Source organism: Sceloporus undulatus, chromosome 8 (genome assembly GCF_019175285.1).
Source record: "Sceloporus undulatus isolate JIND9_A2432 ecotype Alabama chromosome 8, SceUnd_v1.1, whole genome shotgun sequence".
NCBI lineage: Eukaryota > Metazoa > Chordata > Lepidosauria > Squamata > Phrynosomatidae > Sceloporus > Sceloporus undulatus.
The window spans coordinates 18,836,836-18,863,746 of NC_056529.1; the positions used below are offsets into that span (position 1 = coordinate 18,836,836).

At 41.7% G+C, this 26,911-nt stretch overlaps 2 protein-coding genes across 2 annotated transcripts in view; both read left to right on the top strand.

Moving 5' to 3' along the window:
- WFDC1 (WAP four-disulfide core domain 1) overlaps positions 1-10,274 on the top strand; it is an 18,095-nt gene extending 7,821 nt beyond the window's left edge. The window contains exons 3-7 of the mRNA XM_042480668.1: positions 6,044-6,239; positions 7,650-7,733; positions 8,203-8,343; positions 9,166-9,207; positions 9,860-10,274. Of these exons, the coding sequence (XP_042336602.1) occupies positions 6,044-6,239; positions 7,650-7,733; positions 8,203-8,343; positions 9,166-9,207; positions 9,860-9,918 (522 nt within the window). The 3' untranslated portion in view covers positions 9,919-10,274. The remainder of the gene's footprint in view (positions 1-6,043; positions 6,240-7,649; positions 7,734-8,202; positions 8,344-9,165; positions 9,208-9,859) is intronic.
- Positions 10,275-15,886: 5,612 nt separating this feature from the next.
- Positions 15,887-26,911, top strand: part of ATP2C2 (ATPase secretory pathway Ca2+ transporting 2) — a 31,979-nt gene continuing 20,954 nt past the window's right edge. Inside the window, exons 1-8 of the mRNA XM_042437783.1 lie at positions 15,887-15,979; positions 20,368-20,496; positions 20,896-21,012; positions 22,435-22,524; positions 23,577-23,612; positions 23,722-23,783; positions 25,035-25,143; positions 26,275-26,424. Of these exons, the coding sequence (XP_042293717.1) occupies positions 15,887-15,979; positions 20,368-20,496; positions 20,896-21,012; positions 22,435-22,524; positions 23,577-23,612; positions 23,722-23,783; positions 25,035-25,143; positions 26,275-26,424 (786 nt within the window). The remainder of the gene's footprint in view (positions 15,980-20,367; positions 20,497-20,895; positions 21,013-22,434; positions 22,525-23,576; positions 23,613-23,721; positions 23,784-25,034; positions 25,144-26,274; positions 26,425-26,911) is intronic.

Sequence of the window (26,911 nt, forward strand, 5' to 3'; positions counted from 1 at the left end):
GATGATGATGATGATGATGATGATGATGATGATGATGATGATGATGATGATGATGATGATGATTGGTTTTGGACCATTAATTTAGATTCTGTCCCGGAACCTATTTCTAACTGTACTAGATAGATAGATAGATAGATAGATAGATAGATAGATAGATAGATATCACCGCCCACCCATGAAACCCACAGGATGGCCCTGGGCAAGTCACACTCTCTCAGCCTCAGAGGATGGCAACGGCAAACCCCCTCTGAAGAAACTGGCCAAGAAGGCAATGGCAAGCTGAACAAATCTTGCCAAGAAATGCTCGTCTCTACATGTCTAGCTACTTGCAATCCTCTTGAGATGTTCTCCCACTTTGAAGTTCTGCCATATCTTTGATCTTTTCTGGGTTTCTTCCAGAATGGTCCACCCATATTTCTTATATACAGCTATCTGTTCTTGTACTGTATTGTGGGGAGAATTTTGTCCCACACTTTCTGCTCAATCGTATTGGAAGAAGTTATATCTTCTCTTCCTTGTCTGACCTTATCCTGAGAGGGCTGTCACCAGGTGTCACTCTGTAGGTATCTCAATTTCAAGTGTGATTTCCTGCTATTTTGGTATGGACATCCACCGAACAATGTTAGAATGCAAAACTTTAACTTCATTTTTTGCATTTCCTCCCCTGACAATTTCCAAACATTTAACCTGAAGAGTTAGGGATTGTGAGAGATGTGAAGTGGAAGAGTGACATAGGATCTCCAAGGCTGACCAGTTCCCAACCTAAGCTAAAACAAGTCCCCTGGGCAAATTAACAACTCTCTAAAGCAGAATATTATGTATGCAATATCATCTGCATATATCTTGATTATCGCCATGTTACCTTTCTATCTCAGTTATTTTTGAGGAAGTAAATGTTTCTTGGGTGACTGTGAGGATCGGGTGAACCAGTCGGTTTTGCTTTCTTGTGCATTCAAAATGCTATGAATTTGGGTACATTCTCATCAGAGATGATCTGAAACAAAATTCTCCCCCATCCCTGAGTAAATCTGTTTCCCTTTCTCTTGGGTTTGAATGTGGTGAAGTTTAGTAAAAGAAGACTGGAAATGATTTGAAACAAAACTCTTTCCTAGCCAAAGGAATGGAAAAATTAATTCTGCTTTGTCCCACATTCAGATTAGGGAAATTCTGGTAAATTGGGATTGAGAATGAATGGAGATAATCTAGTAATGAAGAGAAATTACATTCTTACCCAGAGCAGCTTAACTTTTTAATTTTCTCCTGCATTCAAATTTTGTGATCCTTTTGTATGATCTAACTAAAAACCCATTCCAGTTTATTCAGAAAGGAGAACTATTTTCCTATAATGTACCAGGGCATAGCTTTAGAGTGATGGTGGACCACAGAGAAAGAAAAAGAGGGAAAGAAGGGTGCCGAACCTGTTAATAGAACAACACACTTCCTTCCAAAATTGTTCTGTTAGGCAGCTTTAAAATTAATCTCTCTCTTCTTAGACCAACATAAGTCACCTTGAAATCTTATCCTTTTCGTAGGTGAACCCTCTTGCCTGCCTTTTGAGCACTTCCGTTCTTAGTAACCCTAGATAGTCTCCACTCACAATGATGGGAAATGAGCTTTCAAGGAAACGGTAATTAAAAAGCGTCTTGCCTTTGGAGGCTGAAACAATACTTTTGGACTCCATCCGCTCTACAGGGCCCTTCCTCTCTTGGGACTTCAGTTCCACCCTTGGTTGCAAACCTTGGCTGCGAACCTTTTGAAACCATGAGTTCTTTAACCAGGAGGTTAAACGCTTCCCCAAGGGCAGCTTTTAACAGCTGAGGTTGGCATTTCCCTGGATTTGGGTGGATGCGGGTGCATGCTTGAGAATGGGTCAATGCAGAGCCATGCTGTTGGAAAACAGGGGGACTCAGGGGCTGGTGAAAGACGGAGACACTGGCACAAAGGACCCTTTTACACTACTTTCTTTGTTGTATGTAGTGTATGTATGTTGTTGCTGTGTGCCTTCAGGTCATTTCCGACTTGTGGTGACCCTAAGGCGAACTGATCCTGGGGCCTCTAGGGCAATGATAGGTAGGCATCAACTTTTAATAATAATAATAATAATAATAATAATAATAATAATAATAATAATTTATATCCCACCTCTCTGGTTGGATTGAGGCATAAAATACAATACAGAATACAATAAAATACCCAATATCCGTCCCTCCAACATAACAATTAAAATACCCAATTACCAGTAACAATGATAAATAATACCCAATGATAAAATAACAGAAGACAACGGGAGTCCTGGGTGTTATACACCGGGGTCCACATTAACTTTTGCTAGATCCATTTTGGCTCAGGAAGACACACTGCGTGTTTCAGGAGCCTGTCTTCTTATGTGTGTGCTGTGTGCCTTCAAGTCGTTTCTGACTCATGACAACCCTAACATGGGTTTTTCTTGGCAAGCTTTGTTCAGAGAAGGATTGCCATTGCTATCCCCTGAGGCTGAGAGAGCATGGTCTGCCCAAAGTCACCTATGGCCGAGCAAGGAATTGACCTCTGGCCTCCAGAGTCATAGTCCAACATTCAAACCAATACACCATGCTGGCTTCCGTGTTATCGAACTCCAGTTCCATTTGTTGTGATGTGTTGTGTCATCAAGTCATTTGGTTGGTTGACGCTATTTATAATGATGCTCAGCCAAGATAAAAACAGAATTCTTCCATGCATCGCTGTGCGCATGTGTGTGAAATCAGAAGGAAGACAAGAACAGAACAGGAGCAATGTTCATGCTAAGAGAGCACATGCCAGATGGGCACAGCGCCCAACCCCTTCAGGATATGCTCTTTTTGATCAACGTCGCTTTTGATGAAAGTTTGTTATTTCTACTTCTGCATCATCCAGGTGCTACTGAGTTGGCAAAGATATTAGGTCTCTCTTCAGTGGACAGAAAGGGAAAGGGAAAGGTGGATCCACTGGGAGATGAAATGAAGCCACTGACTCAGCTGGTGGAATCTGTTGCTGTTGAGGCTGGCAGAGCGGAAGACAGAAAGTTAGGGCTTAGAGGCTGAGATCTTACGCTTGGCATAAAATTATGCCAGTTTGCCTATGGTGGCGTTACTGGCCAGTATCTCCCAGTGAGGAAACGGAGCATAACTTTACTCTAATAGAGTTAAGTGGGGACTTAACGGTGACCCTAAAGCAGACCTATCATAGGGTTTTCTTGGCAAGATTTGTTTGTACACATGTTCAAATGCCAACTGGGGTGTTTCTGCAAAAATAAAGCAGTTTGATACCATTTTGACTGCCCCTTTTCTGTCCTACAAAATCCCTGGGATTTGTAGTTTGATGAGGCACTAGAGCTCTCTGACAGAGGGAACGATGAGTCTGGTCTAGTTCTTTTTCTTTTACACTTAGGTTTCTGGATTATTCTTTGTTGTTGTGTGCCTTCAAGTTGTTTCCAATTTACAGTGACCCTATCATGAGGCTTTCTTGGCAAGTTTCTTCCAAAGGGGTTTGCCATTGCCATCCTCTGAAGCTGAGAGAGTGTGACTTGCCAGTGGGTTTTATATGGCCAAGCTGGGATTCGAATGCTGGTCTCCAGAGTCATAGTCCAGCACTCAAACCACTATACCACACTGCCTCTCTATTATTATTATTATTACTCAATTATATCCTATCCTTCTCCCAATAATGGCACTCAAGATGGCTAACAACGTATTTTAAAACAATACAGATTACAAACTATATACAAATGTATGGTAATGGTTAGCATTTAATAAGGAGGCTTTGGGCAGTTAGAACAGATTACTGAAAGGGTGCTATGCATTTGTTTGTTTTTAAATGATGGTTTTAAATTGTTTTTAAAGTTGTCCATTGTGAGTATTGCTTGCCTAAGAAAATCCTATGAAATTCATAGGGTTGCGACTAGAAGGCACACATACACACATACTATATTTTCTGCATTGCATTCCTAGCTGCTGGCTTTGCTTCCATTTTTGCAAAGGGAAAGGGTGGGGCAAAAAGAAATCCAATAAATAAATACAATTTAAAAAACAAGTTCCTGGCTGTAGCTGCTGCTCCAGTTATAAAAATGCCACTGAAGCATTTCTGGAGTTCAGGGAACTACATAAATTTGACATCCGGATTAAAGGTGTCTCCCCTCTGCATTTATTTTCAGACTTGTCAAGAACTGAGGAATGGAGGGGAAGGGGGGGAACCCAAACCATGTGCCTTGGAACCAAAATGCAAACCCTGAAGGAAATTTGAAACATGCATGCAAGGAAGTCGACTTGGAGCGTCTTAAGGATGTGAAATGCACATTTTCCAACATTCCTTGGAAAAAGAAATAGGGTGTGTGCAACAAGATAAAAAATACCTTCCAACTGTCCAGATTTGGCAGGGAGAGTCCCTATTAATTCTCTGTCGCCCTACTCTTTTAGCTGCTTTATAAAATGTTCTGGTTTCTCTCTCCTCCTCCCACTTTCCCCCTTCATCCTCAGCTTACTTCAATTGATGAAAACTGAGTTAAAAGAGCAAAAATAGTTTGCACACCATTAATTCAGCAAGAGAAAGAGAAGAGGAGGGGGTGGGATCTTGCCCTTCCCAGTAGATTCAGGCAAAAGCAAACTGCTGCAGCATCTCTTAGCTTGTCTATTCTTCATCTTTAGCATCTTTAGCATCTTTAGCCATACAAGTCCTGTTTTTTATCGCTGAAACATTGTAGGGTGTGTGTGTGTGTGTGTGTGTGTGTGTGTGTATTTCAGAGGAAGGACCTGGCAAAACCACTTCTGAGTATTCCTTGCCTAAGAAAAGCCTAAGAAATTCATGGGGTCACCCTAAGTCCTGTCTACTTCAAGGCACATACACACACATGCATATATTATGGTGGGTCCTTAGATTGTTGTTGGGTAAGGATAGAAATCATACAGCCTTGAAGATAGCGTTGGGCTGAAAGTCTCAGCAAGCCTACCCAGCATAGCTCATAGTAAAGGATACTGGGAGTTGCGATCCAAAAACATCTGAAACGTTGCATGGTTATGCCTGCTCTTGCAGCCTCTGCAAAGCTGTCATTGCTAGCCAGTGTCACCTAGTGGGCCCTCTGCATAATGCAAGTAACCCTGAAATGCGTAAGAGCAGAAATAAAATAGAGAAAGGTCTTTGCAATACTTCTTTGCAAATAGACACACACACATTTATACTAATTAAAATACTTGACAGCATTCTCAATTACATATGCTGTTGGGTTTGCAGGTTTGGTGCAATGTTAAAGGGGGGGAGTATGAAATACTGAACTGGAAAAGTTATACAGTCACCCCTCTGTTTTCACGGACTTGAGATCTGCAGTTTTGCTTATTCACAGAGGGGCAACCTCCATTAAAGTTAATGGTGCACTTCCCCTTGACATGTGCACATGGCCACATGAAGGAGCATGCAACCATTCAAATCTATGGGGCTTGAATATATGCGTATTTCCAAAATCATGGCAGGATCCAGAACGGATCCCTCACGAATTCGGAGGGAGGACTGTACTATGATTGCCTTAAAATCTTGGGCCTCCTTCCCAAAAAATATAAGCGTTCCTTAAAAATACAAAGTTTAAAGTTCAGTGTTTCGATATTAATACTGAGACAAAGTGTATTGTTGTTGTTGTATGCCTTCAAGTTGTGATTCTATGATCCTATCAAAGGGTTTTCATGACAAGTTTCTTCAGAAGAGGTTTGTGATTGCCATCCTCTGAGGCTGAGAAAGTGTGACCAAGATCACCCAGTGGGTTTCCATGGCCAAGCTGGGATTTGAACCCTGCTCCCTGGAGTCATAGTCCAACACTCAAACTACTACATCATGCTGATTCTCTGTTGTTGTTGTTGTTGTTGTTGTTCAATTATGTCCTGTCCTTCTCCCAATAATGGAGAATATTTTCAATGGAATCTATAGATAAAGAATCCATGGATATGGAGGAATGATTGTAATAATTTCTTTAAAGTAACTGAATAGTTTCAGAGGGGGAAAACACACACACACAACCAGACTCTTTTTTTTCTTCTTCATCCAGGACTATGAGTATCCCCTTCATTCTCATGGCACTCCCTACCAGAAGAATGACCGTTGCCCCCCTCCGCCCCAGACTCTGCCGGACCAAGCATGCGAGGTGCCTAGTTGCCGCTCTGACTCCGAGTGCGAGAGACACAAGCGATGCTGCTACAACGGGTGCATCTATGCCTGCTTAGAGTCAGTGCCACCACCTCCAGGTATGCAGCCCATCGATTGTCTTTTGTTGTTGTTGTGTGCCTCCAAGTCATCTTTGAGGTGAACCTAGCATAGGGTTTTCTTGGAAAGTGTCTTCAGAGGTGGTTTGCCATTGCCATCCTCTGAGGCTGGGAAAGGTTGATTGGACCATATTCAGAACCTTAAAACAGATCTGGGCATGCATCCTCCCCTGGCCAGGATCCCCCCCTGAGGGAGGTTAAAACATCGATTGCTTTGCTTCCAAATACCCCAGGGCCCTGTGGTGGCTTTTTTCACCATGCATTTGAGTCCCCTTCCTAAGGACAACCCAAATTCTGGTAAGACAACTGAAATGCCATCGAAGATCCTGGATCAAGTAGACAAGCATAATGTTCTGCCCATGCAGTGCCATGCATTTCTTTTGTCCATTAGGTATCATGCTCCAGGAGGGTGCTGCTACTTAGTGGTGAGGAATGGAGTGGAGAGGGAGGTAACTCAGAAATGATATGTCTGGCCTTGGCTGAAAGGGGGGGACCAAGTATGGACACCCAGAAGATATGTAGCCTCATTTTCCTTCCCCTCTGATCTGAGGGTCTGCGTGTGCCTACAAATCATGGGTCGACTTATGGCGATCCAATAATTTCATAGGGTTTTCTGAGGCAAGGAATACTCAGAGGTAGTTTGCTGGTGCTGGAGAAGAGCCCTGAGGATTCTGTGGACAGCCAAAACAAACAAATGGATCCTAGAGCAGATCATGGCAGAAATCTCCCTGGAAGCCAAGATGACAAAACTGAGGCTGTCGTACTCCGGACACATCATGAGAAAGTTTGAATCATTGGGGGGAAAAACATAATGCTAAGAAAGGTGGAGGGAAGTAGAAAGAGAGGAAGGCCACATGCTAGAAGGATGAACTCTATTGAAGAGATATTGAGTATGAGTTTACAGGAGATGAGCAGTGGAGGACAGGGGTCTTGAAGATGTCTCATGTCGCCATGGGTCAGAATCAACACAAGGGCAGTTAACAATAACAGCACCACAGTTTACCATTGCCTTCCTCTGAAATAGAGCCCATAGTGCCTAGTACTCCTTGGTAGTCTCCTATCCAAGCACTAACCAGGGCTGACCCTTCTTAGCTTCCATGATCAGATGGGGTCTGTTGCCGTCAAGGTATTTAGACTTCCAAACCACATAGATGGTTTGTCTATCATAGTGTTAGTCATCCTTATACCAGGGGTGGAGAACCCCTTTTGCCTGCGGGGCCAAATTCAATTTCAGAGACGTTTTCAGGAACTGAGTTCCAGTTATGTGTGGGGTCAAATAAATAAGAGGGTGCAACGAAAAATACCAACTACTTTCAGCTGAGGTTCCCTATCATTGACTTATACAATTCTTAACATGCTAATTTCACACAATAACGTGGTCTCTTTGAAAAGTTTTAGATTGGTTGGTGCAGCCGAAGCCACGTTGGTTGGGAGGCAATGGCTGGTTGCTTGATGGACCTGAGGAAGTTTTACAAGGTAAGGTGGCAGCAAGAAGAAGTAAAAGACATGTGCATTGTTTGGAAACTGGGGAATGGTAGGCAAGAAGACAAAAGTTTTTGCACATTTGCACTGATTTGGAGATTTTTCACATAACCATTTTGTTTGGATTAAAAGTACTTTGTTTCTAGGCTCCCCCTCAAACCCCACAACTTTTCATGCAAATACTGTATACAATAAAATTTAAATCTCAGCGCTATGGAATCCTGGGAATTGAGTTTTGTGAGATATGTAGCCTTCCCTGTCAAAGAACTCTAGTGCCACAATAAACTACAAACTCCAGGATTTCCTAGGATGGAGCCATGAAAGTTAAAACAGTGTCAAGCTGCATTAAGTCTGCACTGTGGCAGCAGCTGCTCATTCCTAGATTAGATCCATCATGGGTTCTGATAGATCTTTGGCCCCACCTGGCTAGGCTCACCATTTGCTTTTCTGTTTCTTCTCATAGCTGAAGCTTGCAGCACCACTGAGGATGGAGATGAGCCCCTACATTGTCCAACAGGATATGAATGTCACATTATCAACCCTGGCAATGCTGCTGAGGGCATCCCCAATAGGGGCCAGTGCATCAAGTTACGAGGAAATTCAGGTATGTTGGCGTGCCATTGTGAACCCAAAGCCCCCTCACCTATGCCAATGGCCAAACCATTTCTTAAGCAAAAGGCAAAGATCCAGAAGGGCACTGCTCATGTTATCTCCTCTGTAATAGATGAAGGAGTTGGAAGGCTTAGCATGGACAAGGATGGATCGAAAGTATATTTGTAAATATTTTTAAAATGCATCTCTGGAGTGCCGGAAAACTCTTATGGATTCATGAGCATCTTCAGAGATTTATTGTGCACAAAATTCATACTTAAATCTTTGCAATTGGAGACTTATTGTGCACAAAATTCACTACATGAATGTTTGCTGTTAGAGACTTACTGTGCACAACATTCACACCTGAATCTTTGCAATTGGAGACTTATTGTGCACAAAATTCACACATTAATCTTTGCAATTGGAGACTTACTGTGCACAAAATTCACTATATGAATGTTGGCAGTTGGAGACATATTGTTCACAAAATTCACACCCGAATCTTTGCAACATTCACTATATGATACACAAAAGCTTTTAGGTAGTTTGGCTCTTTTTTAAGAAGTATTTTCTCGTTTGATATTCCTGCACGTTAGGCTTTGAGACACTAGATGTCTCCAAAGCTGCCTCGCTGCAGTAAGTGTAAAAGCAAAGTGAGTGTTTTCTTAGCTCTGTTGTTCAGAGCTCCAAATGATCGTTTGCTTCTTTTTAAAGTGTTGGAAACCTCAGAAAGATAGAACACCCAACTCACCTGTTTACTGTCAATGCAAAATTGTCATTTGGTGATTTTTTCTTAAGTTGCTCAACCTTGTTTTGCTTTTTCCTTCTCCAGATGGATGGAATCTAAGGCCTAAACATTATAAGGAATACTTTGGTAAGATTCCAGGATACAAATCGTGGCTAATTCTGCCTTCCGTGCTTGATTTTATAAAAAATGTTTATAACATAGATATTATAATATATTGCACTTTTTAATCTACTGTACCTGAACCTCTGGGAAGTTCAGCATTTATTTATAGAGCATTGTAAAGTTTATATCCTGAGGTCCTGGCTTTCGTTATGAAACTTCATAAATAAATTTGTCGACTTGAGTCTACTTCTTCAGATGCATTTGAGGAAGTAGGCTCAAGTCTACAAAAGTTCATATCACCAACTTCTATCTTTCCGTTAGTCCCAAAGGTGCTACAAGATCCCTTTTGCGTACTGATTTTCCAAACTCACCCAGCTTTGTCTTAATTTTACATTATGATGGTTATCGATATATTTAATCCTATGTGGTTTTAGAACTGTTTTAAATTCATTTGGTGTTTTCACATTGCAAACTCGTTTGGTTCTGTTTTGATTATATGAATTGTCATCATTTTCATTCGCATGTCTTTTGAATCATGTTGTGAGCTACCTTGCAGCCCAGGTCTGGGAGAGCCATGGGTTCAAAACCAAAGAGAAACAAATGGAAATGGATAATAAATTCTTTAATAGCCTGGAGTTGCTATTGTTTTCTAACCTTCCACTTATTGCTTTTGCAGGAGGCAGTTCCAATAATGTGGTGGGTTATGTGAAACAGCAACAGAAGCGCATCAGTTAATTCAAGTCAAGTCTCAAGGAGAACGAGTCGTGGAGCGAAAATGCATGAGTACAATATGATTTGCAGTTAGGCTGTTCTACAGTCTAGGATCCTGGTTTCCATCATCATGGACCTCCATCATGGGTTCCTTGAGAGTCAAGCATTGTTCCTGTTGTTTCTCGGGAGCCACAAAACCAACCTGAGGGCCACATCATTCCCATCCCCAATGTAAAGAATATGGAGAGTGTCAGGTTTGCTAGGAGAGAGTGGCTTTTACTCCATTCTTGGGAAAGTTACTTTTTTGGACTATGGTGGGCCTTCCACATTCATTGAGGTTAGGGGCACAGGACCCCCATGAAAGTAGAAAACCCACAAATAAAAAGACCACTCTTCTTTTTTGTTTAACCTGAGAGAACATCTCTTTAGGAATCTTTAGCTCCTCCAGTGCAACTCTATGGTCAATACCTGTTGGAAGTTGACCATAGAGTTGCACTGGAGGACATATAAAATGTCGAGAGATGTCCTCCAGAGTGACTCTATGGTCAACTTCCAGCAGAGCGGAGCTGGAGAATGTAGAGATTCCTAGAGAGAACATATTGGTCAGATCTGAGAACATATTGATCAAATCTGTGAATAATCAAATCTGCAAAAGTCGAAACATGGAGAGCCAACTGCACATACTGGCTGGGAAGTTTTGGGTATTATAGTTGAACTAAGTAACATTCCCAAACTCTGTCCTATTAAGAGTACTCTGTGTGTGTGTGTGTGCCAAATTTAAGCATTTCCTTGTGGGTTTTTTGTGGGGGTTTTGGGCTATGTGGCCATGTTCTGGAAGAGTTTATTGCTGAAGTTTACCTGAAGATGCCAGCCACAGATCCTGGCGAAACATCAGGAATAAAGTCTTTTAGAACATGGCCACATAGCCCCCAAAACCCACAAAAAACTATGGATGCCGGCCATGAAAGCCTTCGACTTCACATTTCCTTGTGGCATTCTGGATTCAAAAAGATGACCTGTCATGACACTCTGGGTTTCCATGGTTGGGTTCTGTCCAAACACATGGCTGCTAATCCAGTTCTGACTTCTTGTCTTCTCATGCCAGACTCACTCTGGTTGCACTTCCTTATCGCCCTTGTTGAAACTCAGATGGGAAACTGAGTCACACAGACACAAAAGGGGCCCTGGATAAGCACAGACATGCTAGCATGCAACTCCACCACAGTCTTGGATGGTTAATGACTACGATACATACAGTCACTATTTTGGATGGTATTAAAAGTTCTTATTTTGAACAATATTCTTGTCTCATTCTAAATGCTTTCTGAACTTTGACTTTATTGGTAATAGGAAACTTGTACTGGGAAACCTCCAAGGCACCTTTGCTGTTCATCACCTTCCGCATGTTTTTTTTCATAACGTTTATAATTTGATTTTTAATGTGTGATTACAAAGAGAAGAAACAGAAAGGAAAGAGAGAGGGAGAGAGGGAGAGAGAGAGAAAAAGAGAAGGGGAAGTACATGGATTTGGTAAGCCACCATACTGTTATAAATTGATTAAGGATGCATCTGCACTGTAGAAATAATGTAGTTTGGCATCACTTTAACTGACATGGCCCTATCCAACAGATTCCTGGGTTTCCAGAAGGAAGGAATATCTGCTAAAGAGAAATACATAAGTTCACCCATCCAGGCCTAAGACTTTGGTTGCTTAGAAGACTGATTTTGAAGTCAACCATGGCTGCATTAGTGCTGCAGAAAAAAAACCCAGCTTTACATCACTTTGCCATTATTCAGTGCTATGGAATTCTGGGAACTGTAGTTTTATGAGACATTTAGCTTTCTCTGTCAGAGAGCTCTGGTGCCACAACAAACTACAAATCACAGGATGGAGATGTGGCAGTTAAAGTGGTGTCAAACTGGATTATTTCTGCAGTGCAGATGCAGCCCATGTTAGTCCTGCATCAGATTTACCACCTTTTTTCCCTGAAAGATTCCTCATCTTTAATTCTTACGTAGCAACAAAATACAATACAGCCCACTTGAATCTGGGAAGAGTTACAGTATCTCTTTTGGATCCGCTAAATAGGAGAGTATTGCATTTCAGTTGCAGTTTCTGAGCTCCTGCTTTGCATGAAGAAGGTAACATTTACATTTTACAGATATAAAATCTGCCAATTTCTCTTAAGAGAAAGAGATAAACATCAGCTTGTGGAGGACTTGATTTGGGAGCAGCTTGTTCAGTGGGCAGAAGTCGGAAGCTATGTGTACAACTCTGCATTCAAGAGCTGGAAATGATGGTATTAATAGTTCATCACTGCTTGTAAAGCCAGAAATCTTGACCTCCATAGGCAGTGCTGAATGGACTTTTTGCTCACTTCTATTTATTGGTATGAGGATTTACATCAGTGCCCCTTCAGCAGACAAAGTGTCTGGGATCTGATCTGTCCATGCAAAGGTAGTTTGTCTTCAATGACCAGGATAAAATCATAAGTGCTTCAGATTTTGCACTGGCTTGGTAGAACGGGCTACAAAAACCAATGGAAAACAAGGTGTTGGGAAGTTGGGCAAGGGAACATGAGGCGATAGTGTTTCTTGGCCTTGCTTTGGGCCAGTTAGTCTAGGGCAGAACTTGGAAAACATCTGTGAAGTCAATGGTTTCCGGAATCCCATTGGCTGAGGTTTTCTAGGTGTTGTGATCCAAAGGGTGACTTCTCTAGGATCTCATTTAAATCCAGTACAGTGGTACCTCGGGTTACGAAATTAATTCGTTCCGCGGCTAATTTCGTAACCCGAAAAACCTTCGTAACCTGAATTGCCATAGGCGCTAATGGAAAAAAATAGCTCTCTGCTGCCCTCCGGTGGCGAAATAGCGCCGAGGTTTTTTCGTAACCCGAAAAAACCTTCGTAAGCCGAAACAATAAATCCCTATGGGATTTTTTCGTATCCCGAAAAATTCGTAAGCTGGGTAATTCGTATCCCGGGGTACCACTGTACTGACAAACCAATGAGAAAAACACTGACTTGAGGTGATAGAGAATTGTTGCTGGCCAAAGAAGACTCGTCTAGAGTATTTTCTGTGTGACCGAGAATCATAGAGTCATAGAGTTGGAAGGGGCCTCATAGGCCATCAATCCAACCTCCTGCTCAGTGCAGGCTCTCTACTTAGAAGATCCCCAGTAGATAGCTGTCTAGCCTCTTTCTTGAAAACATCCGGAGAAGGAGACCTACCACCTGCCTAGGCAATTTGTTCCATTGCCAAATCGCTCTTACAGTCAAGACATTCCTTCTAATGTACAATTGAAATCTACTCTCCCATAATTCCAAACCAGTAGAGCTAGTCCTACCTCTGGGGCAGCGGAGAACAGAGTCTTCTCTGTGACAGCCCTTGAAGTATATAGAGTGAGATCATGTAGTCTTGCAGTCCTGCAGTCTTCTCTTCACCAATATGTCATTCACACTATGAAATAACCCAGTGTGGAAACTGGGTTATTTCAGGGTTGTTCACACTGTACCCTGAATGCACACGGTGTGGTGTGCGGAGGTGCCAGTGAAAACACAACTTTACCCTGTATATTCAGCACCGGGTTACTCACCGTGTCTTTTTTTTGGGTGCCAAAACAATTTGCATCTGTGGTGGTGTGAATGCGATACTGAATTGATTCGGATTGCACAGCCACCATTCGGCAATTGAGGTGCCACCATTTTAATTTGGAATGATGACGAATGAGAATGAAGCATCAGATTGAAATGCCTTAAAACATAGTGGGGAACGGTGCACAGATGTGAATCTCTGCGTCAAAAAACATTAAGTGTGACTGACCCCCAGGCTGAACATGCCTGGCTCCTTCACCCTTTCCTCTTATGTTTTGTTCTCCATCCCTCTTATCATCCTCATTCCCCTTCTCTGTACCTGCACCAACTTGTCTGTATCCTTCTTAAAATAGGGATCTTAGAACTGAAGATAATACTCCAAGTGAGACCTGACCAGTGCAGAATATAGTGAGACTATTACTTCCTAGTATAAAAAAAGCTACATATGTTTTATGACCAGGAAGGGCTTATAGGAGAGACATCTGTTTTGCATAAAGAAAGACTTGGGTTCACCCCTGACATCTCCAATTAAAATAGACTCAAGTGGCAGGTAATGAAAAAGACTGTTGACACTGACTCTGACACGTTGCTCTCTGCCAAAGTAAATAATACCTATGCTCTCTCCTATTGTGTGAAGCAGCTTTCGCAGTTCCTCAGTCTTAGGATGAGGAATTCATTGGCTTTACATTGCATGGAATTGCATGTTTTATCCATTCGGAAGGACCTTGCTTTCAGAATCCACAGCCATCACCTGTTGGAGAAATGGGATCAACCCAGTAAAGACTGTTTTACCAAAGAAGCATGAATCATTTAACATCCCATGCAGTTTCCCACAGAAACCATTTGGCAGCATATTTATGACGCCTACCTGTTTCGCCACATGCCAGGTGCGCTGCCTTGTCATGACCTACAGCTACTTTCTCTCTAGATAGGCATCTCTTCCACAGAGAGAAGGAAGTGCTTTGGTTCAGTCCTAAAGGAAGATGTAGAACATCATATCCTGGCATTAAATCCAGCTTCCCTAGATGACCATTTCTCTTCCTTCATTTGGTGTTTTCCACAATGCCTGTAGTATTTTCTCAGCTTCTAGAAGGCTGAAATGAAACACCTATGACTTAAATTAGCCAGCTCCCCATATCCACAGATTCTGGATCTATGGATTCATCCATCCATGGCTTGAAAATATCCCCACAAAATGTCCAAAAAGCAAACCTTGATTTTGCCATTTCATATAATGGACACCATTTTAATACACCACTGTAGATAATGGGACTTGAGCATCCATGGATTTTGGTATCCACTGGACTACAACTCTGGAGACCAGGGTTCAAATCCCCACTCAGCCATAGAAACCCACTGGGTGACCCTGGACAAGTCACACACTCTCAACCCCAGAAAACCCCAGGATAGGATCCCCTTGGACTCAGCATAAATCAGAAATGACTTGAAGAGATACAACAACAACAAGAAGAATTTGAAGCTAAAATAGGCTGTCATTTTTTTGTCCAAAGAGGCTCCTCAACTGATTCATTAGTTGTCCTTGGCTTACTTCAGTATGCAGAGATCTTATAGCACCTTTGAGACTAACTGGAAGAAGTTGGCAGCATGAGCTTTCATAGACTTCAGTCTACTTCCTCAGATGCTTTTGGAAGTAGACCAAAGTCTACAAAAGCTCATGTTGTCAACTTCTTTCAGTTACTCTCAAAGGTGCTGCAATATCTCTCTACATACTGATTCGGCTATATCTTTGAATTCTTGGCTTACTTCTGTTGCTGCAAACTGAATTCAAAATGCAAATATAATTTGCACTCCATTAAACTTTGCACTCCCAAAATAGTTTGCACTCCATCAGGAGAGGGGAACGGAGAGCCGGTGGCGAAATCTCTTCCCAGTAGGTTCAGGCAAAACCAAACTGCGGAAGCCAGGTGCCATCTGTGAAATTGTCCAAGGTGTGCATTCCAAAAATGCATGCAAAGGAGAAAAAAAAATAACTTCACAAATAGCCCAGCCCTCCTTCAGTTGTGGTTCAGGTAACTGTACTAGAAAGACCATGTAAATGTAAAAATTTGGTTTCCTTGGACACAGGGATGGGGGGGGGGAGGTTTAGGGGCTGCAATTCCTGAGAACTGATCCGTCCAGATATTTCAGACACTCCAAGTAGGTCTGAGCCAGGAATTCGGCCCCTCCTAGGCACCTGTTGCGAGCGGTAGGTGTGGCGTCACCTTGTCGGCTTCAGGTAACAGCCACCTGATCGCCTTTTCTCTCACTACATCCTTGGTTCGTAAGGGAATGTGAGCCTCAGCCAGGAAACAATAGCCCAAACCAACAGCCACACTGGCTGGAGAAGGATTTCTCAGCTCCTGCCTTTTTTCAGTTGCTGATCCTTGTGCCAATCGAGATGGGAGCAAAGCATTTGCTCTCCAGATTTTTCCGGAAACGTTCCTGGAGCCTGAAATACCAGCCAGTGGAAAGCGGGGAGACTGAAGAAGCGGTAAGGAGTTTTCTCTTTTGAAATGTCATTGTATTAGAGGAATACAGGTTGAGTCTCCCTTATCAGAAATGCGTGGGACCAGAAGTGTTTTGGATTTTGGATGGTTTTTTCAGATTTTGGGATATTTGCACATACATCATGAAAGAGTTTGGAGATGGGACCCAAGTCTCAACGTGAAATTCATGTATGCTTCGTATCCACCTGGTGCACATAGCCTAAAGGTAATTTTGTGCACAATATTTTTAATGATGTTGTGCATGAAATAAAGTGTGTTTACATCGAACCATCAGAAAGCAAAAGTGAAACTCTCTCTGCCACCGTTGTGGAAGAGTTTGGATTTTGGAACATTTTGGATTTTGGAAGGGAGACTCAACCCTTCCAAAATGTTGATGTTGAATGGATCCTGCAGCTATACTAGTGTTTCACATCACGGACTTATTTTCTTTCTTCTAGCTGTTGGACTATCCTGTGTTCTTCCCAGATGTGAAATGGGAGATGGATAAATGTGGCTCTTGGGGGCTGGGAAAGGGTTTTTAAACTATAAGACCCAGCATCCCCAACCAGCATGGTCTTTATATTAGCACTGTAGTCCCTCAACAGCAATGTTTCTAAGCTTTGTTGGCAACATAGCACATATCCTAGTGCATCATGCACTATTTATGACTACAGTGGACCCTTGTTATCCACTGGGGTTTGGCTCCAGGAACCCCCGTGAATAACAAAATCTGTGTATGCTCAGGTCCCATTAAATACAATGGCATAGCAAAATGGTGTCCCTTGTATAAAATGGGAAAAAAAAAATCAAGGTTTGATATTTGAAATTTATACTTTTAAAAAATATTTTCAAGCTGTGGATGCTTGAATCTGTGTATAAAAAAAATCCATGGATAAGGAGGGCCAACTGTATCTTGTTTGCAATGGACAGACAGGATTGTGCTACAGGGATGCCCAAAAATTGCTGCTCCAGATGTTTTGGACTTCAGCTCCCAGAATTCCTGACAATTGGTCAAGCTGGCTGGGGCTTCTGGGAGCTGAAGTCCAAAACACTTGGAAGACCAAAGTTTGGGAACCACACACAGTTGCTGGATTTTGACAAATCGAGAAAATCAACACTGCCTCCTTCCTTCCTTCCTTCCTTCCTCATTTTGTATAACATTTCTGGTGTCACCCTCATAAGTAATTCTTTCTAAAGTTGTTGCTTCTATCACTGAGGTTTTCAAGAGACTTTCAAGTGCTTATCACACTTCATGCACACCAGCTAATTCTAATCCTTACAACCACTTTGTAAGGTAAGTATCATTAGTATCTTCATTCTTATTACCATGATTATTATCACTTCCTAAGGTTTGCATAAAGTCACCCAGTGAGTTCATTCAAACCAGTTCATGGTAGAGGTGACATTCAAACCAGTAACTTCTTTACACTTTTCCACTCTACTTTCCTACACGTCCCCAGTGCTATGAACCTTTCACAGGTAAAAATGGGAATACCTGAAAACTCAATACTTATTTTGTATTCCCACACAAGAACTTCTGTGCCAACAATCCCTTGTTTCTGTTTATCCTGCCAGATTCTGGAGGTGGGTGTGCTAAGAAACTCAACGCAAGAGTTCCTTTAACACAAGCGCGCACACATTTAACACAGCGTAATCTCACTGTTGATCTGATCATCCGTACTACAGAATAGCTACAGATCAAATACATTCCTGCACACTCACAATTTCAATAGGTGGTTAGTGAAGGGTTGGAACAGGCGCATTGTTCTGACATAGTGTGCCAAATCTTTGGCCTCTCCCCTGTGCCCTCCTCAGATGTGCCAATGGTCAGAAATCTCAAGTGACCTGTTTTGTCTTAAATCTCTTTATCTGAGAGTGAAGAGAGTCCTCTTACTTCTTCGCCTTTTAAGAAGTCAAAGCAGTGACCGATGGGAAATGTCATGCAAGCAACTCAATAAATAAAAACAATAACAACAATAACAACAAAATACAGTCGGCCTTCTGTATCCACAGATTCTTTATCCATGGATGCAAGCATCCAAGGATTGAAGATATTCAAACAATAGATAAGGGAAATGGTAAAAATAGTAAGGGAGGGGACGGAAAAATGGGGGTTAAAAATCAGAAAATGGGAGATATGTGATATTTATAAGGACACGATAGATGTTATGCCTCTTTCTTTTTTGTTTAGTTTTGAGTATGGCATAAAAAATTGAAATGATCTTAAATAAAAGGTTGAATATACACACACACCTTAAATTCTGATTTTTGCGTACCCGCTCCAATATTGTGTGGGCTTGCGCCTTAGGCTCTCAGTAGCGAAAAATAAACACAGCTGCAGCCTTGGCTTCATTTCCAAACATCTCTTGGGATTTTTTATTTATTAATTTAAAGGACTTCTTCCTCCATGCCTGTGCCAACTCAGCTTACCTAAACTAATACGTACTTCTCTTTCCTCAGGACCAGCCCCCAAGCTAAGTGGCATGACTTTTTTTATTATTATTATGTTTAGCTTACATTGTGCTGCAGAAGGACAAAGGTTGGCTAAGGTGGCAGGCGCACTGAATGCAAACATGCCAGGCTCGCCTCCTGCGTCGTTTTCTGTTCCTTTGTCGCCCAGGATTGAACCGCCAGCTGTAAATGGCTCCTCTGGTGCCCACTTTTGGAGAAATTTGAGATCAGGGTTTGCCATACGGGAGTCAAAAGTGTTGCAGTTGGCCGTAGTGAAGTGGTCAAATGGCAGAGATGCTAAGAATAGATGTTGGAGGAGAAGGCTATGTGCCAGGCTAGCCAGGAAATGCCACATGTTTTTTCCATTCCTAGCCTAGAAGGACCACTCTTTGGGTTACAGTTCCCAGAATCTGTCAGGACCTAGTGGATTCTGGGTGTTGTCATCCAAAAGAGTAACTTTTCCAAGCTCTGCTCCCTTTCCTAGTGCTGAAGAAACAGCTATGAATCCAGATGACTTTGGTACATGGCATGGGAGGTGCGCCATCTTGTTTGCTGACCAAGACTGCAAACTGGTCACATTTATGGAAGATCCATCTATCATTGGTTAGGTAACCATAGAGCCTCCATGGTCTGAAGCACTTTTCCAGGGACCATCCAACAACAAGGAGGAAAATGGTCTGTGCCAAGAGTAAACGAATCAAGAGCTTGCAAGGCCATTTCGGAGCAATAACTTGGTTGGCTTTCTTGAATTAAAAGCTGTGTTTCTCTCCTCTCTCTCCTTTTTACCCTGAAATAACTTTATAGTTCAATCCTCCCTGGAGGATTTTCTCTCGAAAAAGGTATGGACTGAACTCTCAATCCTCCATCTTAAAAGAAAGAAGCCTTTGGGAAGCCAAGAAAATAGGCAGATTTAACAGTCCTGATCCCTCTAGCTCAAATCCTCTAAAATCAAAAAACACTGTTGTTCCGGTACATGAAAGCTCTTTCTGCTGATTTTCCTTATCTTTGCTTATGGAAGATAGATAGATAGATAGATAGCTAGATAGATAGATAGAATATACTTACACACACACACATATACACATACATATACATATATACATACTTTGACACTCAGACACTAGTGGAAACCACATTTTTATTGCCCCTGTCCTCATTCTTGTTCTCTTCTTTCACCTTGTTGGGTTTTGTTTTGTTTTGTTTTGTTTTGTTTTGTTTTGGTATATTTGTTTCTTCAATGTCAAACCTTATTTCTTCTTTTCCTTTTCCTTCCCAATGACCTTCATAGGAACCTTTATTACCAGGACTGCAGATCGTTGTGTTAGATCACAGATTTCTAATATTTGTCATTTATAGCAATAATCTATCTATCTATCTATCTATCTATCTATCTATCTATCTATCTATCTATCTATCTCACAGATTGTTTTTGTGTGCCTTTGGGTCATTTCTGACTTATAGCAACCCTAAGGTGAACCTAGCATGAGATTTCCTTGGAGGCTGGCCATTGCCTTTTCTTCAGCCGAGAGCGTGTAGCTTTCCAAAGGTCACCAATGGGTTCCTGTGAGTGAGCAGGGAGTCAGACTTCGATCTCCCAAAGTCTTGGTTCAACACTCAGACCACTACACCACAATAGCTCCCATTGATTGATAGATTAATTAATTAATTATAAATTATGAACAGTCAATCAATCATACAGACTTGGGTGGTCGCAACTGTGGGTGGTTAGCTGGCTCTGTTAGACCGCCAAGATATTAACAATCCTGCTTAGATAGACAATTTAAAAAGACAAGAAATAATTAATTGCCATTGTCGTCAGCATCACTATCGTCCTACGGATCTCCAAACTTCGAACCCCCTCCAAATCTGTGCCAAAGTCCCTAGTAAATTCCCCAAATACAACAAAGTTGTTATTGTCTTTGCATCACCCTTGACCCTATAGTTTACTTGCATTCTGCAGCCTGAAGATGAATCCGAACTGAAGCTGGCTGAAGAAGAGAAAGAGATCACAGCGTTGCCTCCCAAAGAAGCTTGCAAATGCCATACAGAAGAGTTAGCCAAAATGTTGCAGGTGAGAGCCATAAAACTGTCTGAGGTTGGGAAGGGAAAACAGCTTAGAAGAATTAAAAGAAAGAGGAGTGGAAGAGCCATCTTCTTGTTTATGAGCACAGAGTTTGGAAAAATGATTGCCACCACATTGCAGAATTAATGCAGTTTGACACTTCTTTAATTGTCATAGCTCCATCCTATGGAATCCTAAGATTTGAGCTTATTGTAGCACCAGAGCTATCTGACAGAGAAGGCTAAATCTCTCTGAAAACAACACATCCTATGGCATGGAGCCATAGCAGTTAACGTGGCGTCAAACTGCATTGTTCCTGCAGTGTAGATGGAGCCTTCGATTCTGGGAGTTTTAGTCCCCGAAAGGAACTTTTCCAAGCCGTGGTCAATGCCTGTTTCCTATCCTTAGGTTGATTTCCATAAAGGACTTTCTGAATTCTCAGTGCTGCAGCGCAGGATCAAACACGGCTGGAACGAATTTGTAGCAGATAATCCAGAACCAATCTGGAAAAAATATCTCGATCAGGTAAGAGAGTTGGACATCGGTGGAGAGTTTTGAGGGGGTTTAGTCTGTTGCATGAGATGTAGCCCATTCTGCAGGTTTTAGGGTAAAAATAACTGATTCAAAGCAAAGTAGAATAACATCCAAAATTCACAAAACGGTGATAGCTTTATTTGACCTTTATTGGAGTCTATATCTCCCAGAACCACATGGCCAGAAAGAATAACCTCTGCCTGCATAGATATTATTCCATACTATCTTAAATGAAAACAATAACTACAACTTGACAAAATGTAGACCTCTGACTCTAATACTGTTATATTTTTCTTTCTCCAGTATGATTTTAACACCTTTGTCTGATGAAGGCGCCAACGGCACTTCGAAAGCTTACACTATTTTGTGCACTTTAGTTAGTCCAATAAAAGTATCACTGTTTGTGGATTTTGGATGTTATTGTACTCTGTTGTATGGTCAACATGGCTAACCCTGTATATGTTGATTGAAAGGGAACATGCATTCCTTCCATAGCTTCATTTGTTCTTTAAAACAAAGGATGAACAATGGCTATAACTCACCAGGAAGTCTTCCTGCTCAGTTTCCAGTGAAATGAATGGGAGACAGTAATCCAATCTCTTCAAACATTTGCCCAACCTGTTTTCAAGAGCTTCGATATTGACCTGTGCCAACCCCAAAGAAGAACCACACTATGAATCTCATTAACACATTGTAAGGTGCTTTGAGTCCCATTGTTATCAATGGAAAGGTGGGATATAAATGAACAAAATAAATAAATATTCCCCCTTCACCAATTTATCTTAGAAGATGGGATCCATAGGAGAGCTCAGGGCTGGGGAAACTCATAGTCCTCAAGAGGTTGTTGTCGATTTAAATTTGCCCTTCAACCGGCTGGGGCAAGTCCATTTTGAATTTATTTGCTTTAAATTTGCTTTTCAGATTTGCTTTAATGTTTCTTTCATACCTTGCACCAAACACTTTTAAAGTTTGTAGTAAAACTCAGAACAGACCCGTTGTTCCAATGATGTGGAAGGCGCCCTGTTTGTTTTGAACCAACATATCCAAGGGTAGCCATGTTGCGACTAAGTAATGGCTTGTGGAACAGAGGAAATCAGTGCTTTGGGAATGTGCAAGAGATGGATAAGGGTTTTGAGGTCAAGGGTGGGAATCATTCAACCCATGGCCATCTCATGGCCATTTTTCCAGCACTTGGAACTACCAGAGACTGGATCTGAGAAGGAGGCAAAACTGGCTGGAGCAGATTCCAGTGGGAAAGGCTCTGTAACCCAAAGAGAACATTATTATGGGAAGTGAGAAGCGGGAGCTTTGATCCTACTTAAAACTGCTTCCCAAAAGAGAAAGACAGACAACAAAAGCTATCATCCTGCGCGAATTTAAAAAACAAAACAACCTTGTATTCTTTCCTTCTAGTTTAAGAACCCACTGATTCTTTTGCTGTTGGCTTCCGCTTTAGTAAGTGTGATTACTAAAGAGTATGAAGATGCCGTGAGTATTGCAGTGGTACGTCATTTCTTTCTAACACAGTCATGGTTTAGTGGGGACTCTTGATCCTACTAACATCATTATAACCAGTGGCTTCCATGCCAATGAGGTGATGAATCCATGCTGGTTTGTAGCCTGAAGGCGCTATCTAAGGTGAATCCAGCTGAGGTTCAGCTCCTTGGATAATTCTTTTGATGTTCACATCACAACCCAGAGAGGATTCATATACATAGGCATCCCAAAATAGAGATTTCTAGCCACCGTTGACCAGAATGCTATCCAGTGGTGGTGAACTGCAGAGGTTTATGTCACCAGAGTTAAGATGACCAAATTGAGGCCATCATATTTTGGACATATCATGAAACAATGTGACTCCAAGCATCCTGGTTTTCATCTGTGAAATATTGGACCATATGTTATAGGAAGCCCACAAACAAGACATGAGCAGTCAAGCCGTTCCAGTACTCAAGTTACCCAAGAACTGGCATGTTACTAATGGTGTGTATCAGCCACATTCATCTCTTCTTGTCTCCCTGTCAAGAACCAATCCAAAGAAAAGTTTGAGACTCCTTTTGTCCCATGCCATTGGGTATTCTGGGAGCTGTAGTTTTTTTTAAAAAGGAACTTTACCAAGTTCTGTATTGATGGCAGCCAGCTATGCATGGCTTCTCTACCATAGCATTTCAATTTTGGAATATCCTCCCTTTAGAGGCCCGATTGTTGCCAAGCTTGCTGTCATCCATGCAAAAACATGACTATTGGCTGAAGAATTTTCCTGCAAAATCTGCACCAGCAAATGCTTCCAAATTGGTTTCCCTGTTTTTAGACTGTTTTGTTTTAATAATTAAGTGGTTTAATATACTTATTTTTATTGTTTACTGTTCAAACATATTTTATTGTACACCACCCTGAGATCATTAGTTACAGGACGGGATATAGATATTTTAATAAATAAATACATTCTTTGGGTTTCATTTCAACAAAAGCCTAATAAAGCTCTCAATGCCATCTGGTATATATTGCAATGTGCTATATTTACCAGTAATTTTTTATCTCTTTTCCTTGACTAGGCTGTCATCATTGTGGTAACAGTGGCCTTCATTCAGGTAAATCCCTTTTAGAACCATCTCAGATTATTAGTATTAATATTACCTGATGAGGAAAAAGGATGAGTTCATAAGTGTCATGCTCTTTTTCTACCCGAAATCCTTACAGGAACATCGGTCTGAAAAATCGCTGGAAGAACTCAATAAGTTAGTGCCTCCAGAATGTGACTGGTAAGCTGTTGAAGCGTCTTTCTTTTTTACCTTTGGCATGGAGAGGCATCCATAATTCATCTTCGACCTGCTACTTATAGGCTTTGCATTAGTGGTGGCTGGTGGCTTTTGGCACATCAAAATGTGGCACATCAATGGGTCAGTGAATCCTTTCTGGGTTTTAATCCGAAATTGAAAGGTCCAAAACCCACCGCAGAAATAATCCAGTTTGAGACCGCTTTAACTGCCCTGGTTCAATGCTAGGAAATTCTGGGAACTGTAGTTTTGGGAGACATTGAGCCTTCTCTGTCAGAGAGCTCTAATGCCACCACAAACAACAATCCCCAGGATTCCCCAGCACTGAGCCAGCGCAGTTAAAGCGGTCTCAAACTGGATTATTTCTGCAATGTGTTTTGGACCGAAGACATTGAACCTGCATATATTTGGTGTAACTGCTTTCCAAGTAGCAGCCAAGCTTAACTTTGAACAGCTCCGAAGAGCTTGCCAGGGATTCAGGCTTATTAAACAGACACCCAAAAAGTATGTGCTTTTTACCAGTCATTCAAAGTCTTCTACTTTGAGAACTTGTGTGTATATGTGTGAGAGAGGGAAAGAGAGAGAGAGAGAGAGAATAATAGAAAGATAGTTTTTAGTGTATATTTAAATATTATTGTGTGGAAATGCTAAGCATAGCTTTTGGGGGAAAGCATCTACATCACATAGGTCTAAGAATTACACATTCATTTGTGTGTGTCATTGGCTACTTCTTAGGGGGAAAGGACATTGGTGAAGATGGGTCTTTGGTCTGATCCCATCCCAACAAGCCTCTTGCATTACATTTTAAGGAACCTTGTCCTAGACTTTATATTTCATCCATACTTCTTCCCATTCCTTTTTCCTTTCTTCTCTCAATGAAGGTAAATGAACCTTAGAATGAATGAGGCAGCTGAGATGTTCATGAGATGTACACCTTCAGCCAGGCTGACCAGATGTCCTCAATGCAAAGCAGGACAAAACACTGCAAAATGTAGAACATTCAAGAAAAATACAAGCGAAAAACACTAATATAAGTGTAAATTAACGCTTCTTATTCATGCTCCAAATGGAGGGCATTTTGACATTCATCCTGGTTGAAATGTAAGACATGTCCTGGAAAAGGAAGACATTTGGTAACCTCGCCTTCAGCATAACTTCTTTGACAGCTCTGTTCTGATCACCTCAAGATACTCAGAATTTGCTGTGTTTTTTCTCTCCCTCTCTCTAAAAATGCAGCCTGAGGGAAGGGAAACTGCAACACCTTCTCGCTCGAGAATTGGTGCCCGGAGATGTTGTGTGCCTTTCTATGGGAGACAGGGTCCCTGCAGACATCAGACTCACTGAGGTAACAGACAGACAATATATACAACATGTGTGTCCCATATCCGTGTGTGCTCCGGTCATATAGCTTGCTGAAAATGCAATGTATGGCCTTATATTTCTAGTCCTCATGATGATATTCCCTTAATAACTTTTGTCATCTTGACCATGCCCTCATGTTCCTTGGCCACATGTGTCTTGGTTTTCATCTCTGAAATGTTAGAGGATATGCAATACATATACATATCCACAGATTCTTTGTGCATGGATTCAACCATCCATATCTACAGATTCTGTATGCATGGATTCAACCATCTACAGCTTGAATATACACTCATCCCTCCATATTTGCAGCTTTGATATTTGCAGATTTGATTATTCATGGATTTTATTAATATGTTCTCTCTAGGAATCTCTAGGTCCTCCTGTGCAACTCTATGGTCAACTTTAACTAAAAGTCGCACTGAAAGACCTAGAGATTCCTAGAGGCACTAGGCACTTGTAGCTCCTCCGGTGCAGTTCTTTGGTCAGTGTCTGTCGGACGTTGGCCACAGAGTTGCACTGGAGGACCTAGAGATTCCTAGAAAGGTGTCCTCTCAGATAAAAACATGGTGTTTTTGTTATTTGTCGTTCTTCCATATGCACGGGGGTCTTGTGCCCCTAACTCTAGTGAATATGGAAGGACAAGTGTGTGTGAGTATATATGTGTGTGTGTATGTCATAAGAAGCTTTAACCTTACGCGGAAGGTTAGCTCACAGGAGATATAATGGCACACACTCTCCCATTAAAACAAATGGGGTTGAGCGTAGGCGTTTTTCCTCATACGCAGCGGGGGAGTCCAGAATGGATCCCCCATGTATTGGGATGACCCACTCTGTGTGTGTGTGTGTGTGTGTGTGTGTATTCCAAACAGCAATACGTGATTTTGCCATTCTATATAAGGGTTACCATTTTACTATGCCATTGTATTTATTGGGATTTGGGCATCTACGGATTTTGGTATCTATGGCAGGTCCTGGAACCAAACCCCAAGGGCCCACTGTGTAGCCAGATGACAGAATGTGGCTTGTTTTCATTTGATATTTTTCTTAAAGGAACTGCTGTAGCAATAAAGGAACAGTATTGAGGGAATGAATTCATCTCTGTCTTCATTAGGTGACAGACCTCTTGGTGGACGAGTCCAGTTTTACAGGAGAAGCAGAGCCATGTAGTAAGAATGACAGCATCTTAGCAGAGCCTGGAGACATGATGACTCTCAGCAACATTGCTTTCATGGGAACCCTTGTGCGATATGGCAAAGGGAAAGTGAGTGGCAAAGAGCATCCTTGCTTGGATAACTTGCAGTGTAGAGAAGCACTAGGAATGCCCAATTTGATTGTTGTAGCTCTGCATGATACACGGTTGCGCTTCCCTCCTTCTTTCTAGTAAAGAGATACACCAAAATCAGGGACCCACCTGGAAACATAGCAGTTGGGTTCCACTGAAGCTTGATCATACTTACCCATAGGGCCCAAACTGGGCATTTTTCAAGATCCATGCACAGTCCCATATGTGGAAAACTAGAGCTTGTGAAGGTTCCTCTTTTGAACTGTATCTCTCAGTAATGCCTATCTAGCATGATCTGCGATCCAAAAGAGATTTTTCCAAGCTCTGGGTGGACTAATAATAATAATAATAATAATAATAATACATTTTATTTATAGCCTGCCTCTCCCTACTGAATCATAGATGGGAGCCTTCTCCGTGAAATATCCTCATCAACTGTGGACAGACTCTGCCCATCCAAGCTGAC